Raw genomic sequence first — 9,036 nt, 5'->3', positions numbered from 1 at the left:
GAGTAAGGCAATAGCTAAACTAAGCAAATCTCTAAGACCTTTGTTTTTCATTTCGTTTTTTTTTTTCTCAATAAAGCAAAAGAAAATTAAAATAAAAACTATGCATCCTTAAAATATTTCCGTTTAGTCTCTCTCTACACAGCCCTGACCTCTCATAGCTCTCTCAACTCTCATAACATTACCAAAAACATCCCGAAAAAACAAACACTAGAATTATAATAAGTTTTTTTTTAAAGTAAAAAACAGTTAATGGAGGCTGCAAATGTTTATACACAAGATGGTACCGTCGACCTCCAAGGCCGTCCCATACTCGCCTCTAAGACCGGTCGTTGGAGAGCTTGCTCTTTTCTCCTCGGTATACTTTCCTAAATCTCAAATAAAGATAACTTGATTAAAAATATAGATTTTTCTCGTGCGTTGTTGTCCCTGAAATCTTTATATAGTCTTCTGTGTGCTTGTGTGTGTGAGAAGGGTATGAAGCGTTTGAGAGGATGGCGTTTTATGGAATAGCGTCGAACTTAGTGAATTATTTGACCACAAGACTTCACGAAGATACAATCTCCTCGGTTAGAAATGTGAATAATTGGTCCGGTGCGGTTTGGATCACTCCGATCGCTGGAGCTTACATCGCCGACTCATACATCGGCCGCTTCTGGACTTTTACTGCCTCCTCTCTCATCTACGTCCTGGTATATATTCTACATTCTGTTTTATTTTTATGGTTAAAATGTGAATTTTATTAACTAAACTAGCCAACACGATTTAACAACTTTCAAAGAAACCAAACTTAGAAAATTAAAAGTTTTAGTTATATTTTCTCTTAAAAAAATTTATATTTTCCTACCAATGTTTATTTTTACTCTGTTTGCTTTGGGTTGGTCATGATAAAGGAGTAGACATGTGTGTGTTTGTAGCGTTTTGGACGTACGATCGGATATGGTCCGTGAACGTTTATCCCACGAAGGCAAAAATATTTGCATCTTTTTCACTGGTTAATATATTTGAGGACAACTGTGTGGTTTCTGTTAAAACGGATATATTTTATATGCGAATGTTATTAAGAAGGTTCAGAAAAAAAAAAGTAGAAAAATACATAAAAATATACGTGGATCATAAAAATTTGTATTGTAGCTATACATCAAAGAACAAGTAGCAATGACTTTTAATTGTTATTTTAAATATGTAGTTTGTTTATATGTATTGTATAATGTAGTAACTAATTTTAGATAACAACGTTTGTTTACAAATTAAAATTATATCATATATGCAATTTTGGTATGAAAAGTAAATTATATTTTAGAGTTAACTAACGAAGGCAAGAGTTTTTTTTTCAAAATTATATAGCAAACGGTTTCTTAAATCACCTGTTCGAGGCAGTGATGTGGGCATGTGAGTAGAAATATGCGTTGTTTAATTAAGACAAAATTAGATTGGTAGTTGTTTCTTACAAAACTTGGGGTACTTTTCTAATCATTTGGCACTGATAAGTCTGAGATTATTAGGCCTAAAGTCGAACACGTTTGATCTGCGTCCATAATGTTGACCACGTGTCAGAATTGAAGGCACCAGTTAACGAAAGCTAACTTCGATTTATTTTACTTCTGAGATATAGTTTATGTAGATAATATAGATAAGACATGGATACGTATAACGTATCAAACGTTGTTGTCCACACATATTCAAGAGGACCCATGATTTTCACTTTACTTCAATTTTATTGGTTTAGCAAACAAAATGCATATCTTATCAGTATCTAGCTAAGGGAGGAAAAAAATAAAAACTTATGACTTTTGTTAAATCACATCTCAATCATGAAGTGACTTTCAACAAGTGGATTGATATACATGATCAATTCATGAACTGTCTTCTAACTTCAAAATGCACGTACGGACCTTACTTTGAAAAGTGTTGTAAAATATAAATTTTTTAAGTTTTTTTTTTCAAATATATTATAAGTTTATAACACAAAACGAGTACTTATATTTACTAGGAAATTTCGATTAACATATGGGAGATGACTCCTCAAATAAAAACATGAACACGTATAGCTTTATAACACGTAAATCCTAACGTAAACTCAAAACAAAAATAAACAATATCTACATTTCATGATGAGTTCTGTTTGCAGGGGATGATTCTCTTAACCATGGCGGTAACGGTAAAATCCCTCAGACCGACATGCGAAAACGGGGTATGCAACAAGGCGTCCTCCTTACAAATATCATTTTTCTACATATCTCTCTATACCATAGCTATTGGAGCCGGTGGAACAAAACCTAATATTTCCACATTTGGAGCGGACCAATTCGACAGTTATAGCATTGAAGAGAAAAAACAAAAGGTTTCATTCTTCAACTGGTGGATGTTTAGCTCTTTCTTGGGTGCATTATTTGCCACATTAGGCCTTGTCTACATCCAAGAGAATCTCGGATGGGGTTTAGGTTATGGCATACCTACAGTTGGACTCTTGGTTTCTCTCATTGTGTTCTATGTAGGAACACCATTTTACAGACACAAAGTTGTCAAATCAGACAATTTGGCGAAAGATTTGATTCAAGTTCCGATCACGGCATTCAAAAACCGAAATGTTCATTGTCCTGATGACCACTTGGAGCTTTATGAGCTTGACTCCCATTATTACAAAAGCAACGGTAAACATCAAGTTCATCACACTCCCACCTTCAGGTCAGTGTTGCATACCATCCCACTAAATAACTCATACTATCTTATAATAATTTCTGATTTCTGATTTATATAAACGGATAATATTTTTATTTTCCTTGCCATTATTTATGAAGAAAAATAAAATAAGAGAGTGTGATTGTAGGTTGACAGAGAATTATAGGCCAATAGAATATAGAACCATTGGATAATTTTTTTACCAAATATGCCTTTCTCTCTGGTAGGTTATGACGTGGAATATATATATATAATGTTGAATTTCTTTTACACCTGCTCTGCTTTGTAGAATCTTTTATTTGATGGTCCCAAATTCTCACCTTCTACACGTTAATGTGTTCTCCAATATCTCCCCACTACAGTTTCGTGCCAAAATGATCAATTACATTGTCAAAGCTACTGAAGTTTAGAAAATTGAAGATATCACGAAGATATTAAACAATTTATGCACGTAGCTTTACTTGTTGGCATTAGTATATATATATATGATTATGAAATATCAAACATTTTTAGGAACTGATAAAACATATTCCTTCACATAAGTACTTTTTTGTTATTTGAATAGCAAATGTATATATAGATTTAAATAAATTAATAATTTGGATTGTGCTATTACAGGTTCTTGGATAAAGCGGCCATTAAGACGCGTTCAAGAGAGTTACCATGTACGGTGACCAAAGTGGAAGTGGCAAAGCGTGTGCTAGGACTTACCTTCATATGGCTCGTCACTTTAATCCCAAGCACCTTGTGGGCACAAGTCAACACTCTCTTCGTCAAACAAGGGACCACGCTGGACCGAAAAATTGGGTCCAACTTCCAGATCCCTGCGGCTTCACTGGGGAGCTTTGTTACGCTCTCGATGCTTCTCTCTGTGCCCATGTACGACCAATACTTTGTTCCCTTCATGCGCAAGAAAACCGGAAACCCTAGAGGGATCACTCTACTCCAAAGGCTAGGGATAGGTTTTGCCATACAAATTGTTGCGATCGCGGTTGCTTCAGCCGTGGAGGTCAAGAGGATGCGTGTAATAAGGGAATTTCACATAACTAGCCCCAAACAAGTTGTGCCTATGAACATTTTCTGGTTGCTCCCTCAATACTCTCTTCTAGGCATTGGGGATGTGTTCAACGCTATTGGTTTGCTTGAGTTTTTCTATGATCAGTCACCTGAGGAGATGCAGAGCCTTGGAACAACGTTTTTCACCAGTGGCATCGGCCTTGGAAATTTTTTGAACAGCTTCTTGGTGACAATGATTGATAAGATCACGAGTAAAGGCGGAGGGAAAAGTTGGATTGGGGATAATTTGAATGATTCTAGGCTTGATTACTATTATGGGTTTCTAGTGATAATTTCGATAGTGAACATGGGACTTTTCTTGTGGGCAGCGAGCAAGTATGTTTACAAGAGTGATGACACCAAGGAGGTTAGTGGAGGATGTGTTCAGATGGAGGCCAAAGCCTTAGATACATCTCCTCTTACTATCTAATTATAACAATGAGAATAATATGTATATATATGGTTTTCAAAAATTTCAAGTTGTGAAATTCTAATTAACATGATGAATAAAACTTTGGTGTTTATTCTAATCAAACAATTAAAATGTGGAAGTAACAAGTTGTTACTCAAGTTCAGTGGTTTTGGTCTACTTGTTGAACCCAGAGATCCATCTCCATTGGTCACATATACGTGAACATTGGGGAATTCACATGATGTTGATTGGAAGTTAACGGGCCTTCTGACCTTTAGATTCAACCAATGATATAAATCTATCGAGCAAGTTAACTTTTTAGACTCTTATTATACAATCGTACTTTTTCCCCTATCTAAACACACAAAAAAAATGCACACGATTTAAATAAGGCCAAATGGAAGATATATAAGTACCAAATGGAATAGTATGTTCCCTTCGGAAAAGGGATAAGTTAAGTACCATAGGATGAAGCAACCGTGACAGTGGACCAAACACAAAACATCACATCTCCTATAAGGATTTTATCTTTGACCCTAGATACAAGCCTTCCAACCACAAAAGCTATAGTCAATGGTCTTCAAATTACAATTTAGGTTTATATAGGATTGATTTTTTGAATATGACTTTTGAGTCCGACCTATTTTGCTTATAGTTCTATGAATGATTACAACCGGTATGAAAATATGTCTAATTAACATATATCATCAGGATGTGTTACAAACTTACAATTAGTGAGAACGGCCGTTAAACCAAGTGTATTTCACGTTTTCAAAATAATGAAGCGGATTGATTCCTTTACACCCAGACTTTAATTTATATATCTGAGATCGACATAAAAATATCGATAGTAACATACATTGGCGATCAAAGATGTCCAAAAACTGTCTTTATATACAGTATATTCTACCGACAGATTTACCACCAATTATATCATTAATGAATAAAAGGACTACAAGTTACATATGTCATTAGATTATATCCTTTAATGAAAAATCTTTAATGAATCTAAGGACTACAAATCTTAATTGATGTATATCGCCATATATTGATGCACTGTCGAAGTAATTTACGAAAATATGTATTTTTGTCAAATGTTTAATTTTTAATTTGATTGTTTTCTAATATTAATTTAATTTTGCCATTTTGAAGCTAAACATATCCCTAGCGAACGTTGTTTGCATGAATTTGGTCAGCAGTAAGCTGGATTGATTAATTCGATACGCTAAAGGAAACCCCAAGAATAAATTTAAACAAAACCAAACTAAAAGAATTAATGGTAATACACAGCTGACACTTCAACCAACCAATAAACACTATACACACGCATCTGCAGATCCAAAGCCAGCTATATCACACAAAATTTGGTGCAAGTAGCTTTTTTATAGAGTTAAGTTACATTATGTTGCTTGGGCTCTAGAATAACCAAAAAAGAGGAAGAAACTCACTTTAGTGTGCATGACTCATTAGTTTAATTTAAGCTACTCCAAATCTAAATGCATCATAGATTCATTAAATTTAATGACAGGCTTTATAAAAATCAACCCTTCTTCCTTCTCATATATTTATTTAATTTAATTTAATCATCGGATCACAAAATTATCGAAACAAATTATATGTATTTGTGTGTGTTTGTAGAATGATACAAATAAATGTTAACCGAAGTAGGAGTTGTTCTCACTTTCAATGTCGCCGTATTCTAAGGCTCTTGTAGTTGGTTGAGAGAAAACACAAGACGATGAAGGAGGAGGATGAGCCGCGTTAGGTTGCGGTGGAGTTGACGGTCTTTGTGGTGGTGGTGCAATGACGGAGACGCCACCGGAGTTGTGATATCCGGCGACTTGGGAGTTAGAAGGTACGATCAAAGTGGCGACAGCTTCTCGTTGCTTGTACTTGAGAATCTCGGATCTTACGGCTGTGAGCTCGGATTGTAAAGCTTGGACTTGTTGTTGTAGAGCTGAGATTGCTCCCATGCATCCGTACACCGGATCTCTTAGCCTCACGTTTGCTTCATACACAAGGCTATTCGCTGCGTCTGCTCTCTGGCTCTCAGGCACTTCCTGGTTAGTTTGGAATTGTTTCACATTATGAGAATTTTACTAAAAGCATTATATATATTTTATCTTAATTAGATATTTCATAGCAAAATACAGAGCCATATATCTCTCGAAAATATATATGTGGTGTCTAGTAAGAATTAATCAGCTTAAGTGCATGTTCAAATTAAGACTATGTATGAGTTTTGAAATGGTTATTACCATTAGCATCTTGGAGACGTTGCTAGCCCCAAAAACTTTGTGGACGGATGCGAACTTATGAGGCTCGTGTGGGGAAAAATATGGCGAAAAAGGACATTCTTGAGCGCACCTACGGCGCAAAAGCTTGCAGGCAGCACAAGGAGTAATGGTGTTGAGGGTTCCGGGAGGACCCGACATTGGTCTTCTAATTCCTGCCATATGATGTGGCCAAGCATCTGCTTCTCTTTTGATCTTCTTCCCTATCTCTTCAAATCTCTCCCTTAACACAACGAATTGAAGAAGAGCTTTAGTATTCAATAATAGCATGAAGATATATAAGACTACAAGGTCGATATCAACCATATCCACCAGTTGAGGGAAAAAAATCTAATCATTGTGAAGAGAAAAAAAAAGGTTCACTAAGGAGATGTTCACGTTTTACCTTTCTCTTGACATTCAGGCATGCTCTCAGCGGATCGAAAAAAAGGAGAAAGAAACAAAAAGAGAAATATTAAAGTCAAGTGACTCTTAAAGAGGGTGTGAAGGAAGATAACCAAGGAAGGCTTTAAAGGCAAGTAAAATACCAAGTGTAAGATTTAGTGATCACGATGTATATACATATATTGTATGTACGAGTGTATGCATGTGTCTATATATATATATATTGAAAGATGAGCTAGCTTATAATAGAACTTTCTTATATATGGAGATGAAAACAGGATTTGGTAGCTCGAGAAGCAGAACAGTCTCTCTTTTAACATGAAAACAACTGAAGATATCTAGTTAGTAAAGGGACTGGAGAGCTGTATTCACTGCTTGAGCACGTGAGCTGTGAGAGTTTTTTTATTTTTATTTTTGACTCTACGAATCTGATCATACATAAATATACTTGTATACATGTATGTAGTCACTCATATTCATCGGTCAGGCAACAACAGATGGATTTCGGGCTTAATGCCTACTTTTAATGTTTTTATTTTCCCATGAGTCCATGACCGCATGTGGACTTTTGCTTCACATTTATAGCACACATTTTTCTTTCTTTTTTTCTTAGCGTGTAATTAGATAAATTTCAAATTCTACAAATCATATTTCTGAAAATCATATGAACCTAATCCTTCGCACACGAATGGGACAGCTGAGTAGTTTACTATAGGCTATAGCTAAATAGTTTTAAGGTTTATAATAGTAAAAAGTTGGTGAAAGATTCAGAGAAGATATTTTTATATGTATACTTCTCTCATAAAAAAAAGAGTGAATGAGAATGATAGTTTGATGATTTTTGACATGTTAGTGTTTCTTGTCCAAATCAAGAAACCTCATCATCTTTATATGGGCTCTCATTATGTAATTTGTTCATTAATTATATATATAGATTGATTTATTTTGAAATTGAGTTACATATATAATCAAATTAATTTAATTAATATATTTGCGTACGAATCGACTATAATTTTACGTATGCATGCATAATTAAGGTATGTATTTTTGTACATTTTTTTTGTATTTATAATTCATATATAAATAGGAGAATGAATATGCAAAGAATCTTCGTCAAAGAATAAACCATACAATAACCAAAAATTCAACAAAACACCGTACTTGGTGACTAGTTACACCATCAATTAACATGTGAAACATAAAATTAATTTTCTTTAACTGCAATAATCAACAGCTATCAACTTTAGGTCCATATACCGTCTCTAGGGTCACTGTTTGTAGATGGTACCAAAATAGTTCTTTAAAGCGTCAACCATGAACAAAGAACACACGTACTACTACTATCTCTCCTTTTATTTCGAAAAAAAGTTTCTTAGATTTCGGATGTGAGGTAGAAGATACAGAGCGGTGTTCTATCAAAGTGGGTGGTGAAAAAGAGGGTGATATTGTTGTAATTATATTATATTTTAGAATAATTTTTAGTATTCAACTCCAATTTCAATTCAAAATCGAATAGAAAGAAAGAAGATTGCTTATACTCTAAGAAAGCTTTGGAGTTGTATGTATTCTTGTTTGACCCGTATTTGTAGCCTAAATCGTCGCCCCGTTGTTCTCTCTTCGTCTTTGTACTTGATATAAAATTCTAAGTTTGAGTTAGCACTTAGCAGATAGAATTATTTCATAATGAAGAAAAATACGAATAAATCTTTAGAATTAACAAAACTGAAAAAAAAAACTAAAAATTAAAGGTGTCTTTTGAATTCAGATAAGAATGTAAGATAGTTGTTTCACAATTCATTTTTGAAGGTTTAAATGTGAAACCATATATCTTATTGTCGAGAGCTGTAATCCGTCTAAGATTTAGGTTATGAATGTTTAGCTAAACCTTAAATAAGGTTAAGGCAATTTTTCTTCTCAGACAACAACAACGGATTGAGCTATCTACGTTTAGTTATTTTTCGTTTCTTGTAGGAAAAAAAAAAAAAGAGTTAAAACTTTTTCCCAACTTAGAAGTTGACATGGACGATGGACCCAATCTCTTTGGGACTTTTATTGGGCTATTATTTCGTCAACCTTGCTTCCTTCACAAATGTAATGTTTTAGTTACTATATAGTTGGGTTATGTTGAACTAGGGTTTAGGGATCTAAACATCATTTTTAAGTAGTATATAACTAAATTCTCTTTACGTAAATGACTAAATTTCTAGGGAC

General features: G+C 34.3%; 2 protein-coding genes across 2 annotated transcripts; one reads left to right on the top strand and one right to left on the bottom strand.

Moving 5' to 3' along the window:
• On the top strand, positions 1–4,265 carry LOC104785358 (protein NRT1/ PTR FAMILY 5.1). The gene is made up of 4 exons (XM_010510555.2): positions 1–355; positions 472–689; positions 2,129–2,685; positions 3,298–4,265. Exons 1-4 carry the CDS (start codon positions 250–252, stop codon positions 4,163–4,165), a joined length of 1,749 nt encoding a protein of 582 aa, XP_010508857.2. The 5' UTR covers positions 1–249; the 3' UTR covers positions 4,166–4,265.
• A 1,412-nt stretch (positions 4,266–5,677) lies between these two features.
• On the bottom strand, positions 5,678–7,145 carry LOC104785357 (LOB domain-containing protein 15). Its single transcript, XM_010510554.3, has 3 exons — positions 6,827–7,145; positions 6,406–6,664; positions 5,678–6,207 (listed from the first exon to the last, which is right to left on the bottom strand). Exons 1-3 carry the CDS (start codon positions 6,838–6,840, stop codon positions 5,803–5,805), a joined length of 678 nt encoding a protein of 225 aa, XP_010508856.1. The 5' UTR covers positions 6,841–7,145; the 3' UTR covers positions 5,678–5,802.
• Positions 7,146–9,036: the final 1,891 nt, after the last annotated feature.

The sequence above is a fragment of the Camelina sativa genome, chromosome 5 (genome assembly GCF_030686135.1).
Source record: "Camelina sativa cultivar CO46 ecotype springtype chromosome 5, ASM3068613v1".
NCBI classification, from domain to species: Eukaryota; Viridiplantae; Streptophyta; class Magnoliopsida; order Brassicales; family Brassicaceae; genus Camelina; species Camelina sativa.
Note: the sequence above shows the minus strand (reverse complement) of the source record. Positions and strands in the feature narration are given on the sequence as shown.

Bases quoted from the DNA above. Each gene is read 5' to 3' on its own strand.
- LOC104785357 (XM_010510554.3), bottom strand. The intron at 6,208-6,405 runs GTAATAACCATT...CAAACTAACCAG, and splicing joins ACGTCTCCAAGATGCTAATG to GAAGTGCCTGAGAGCCAGAG.
- LOC104785358 (XM_010510555.2), top strand. From the start codon at position 250: ATGGAGGCTGCAAATGTTTATACACAAGATGGTACCGTCGACCTCCAA. The intron at 356-471 runs GTATACTTTCCT...GTGTGTGAGAAG, and splicing joins AGCTTGCTCTTTTCTCCTCG to GGTATGAAGCGTTTGAGAGG. The intron at 2,686-3,297 runs GTCAGTGTTGCA...GTGCTATTACAG, and splicing joins CATCACACTCCCACCTTCAG to GTTCTTGGATAAAGCGGCCA.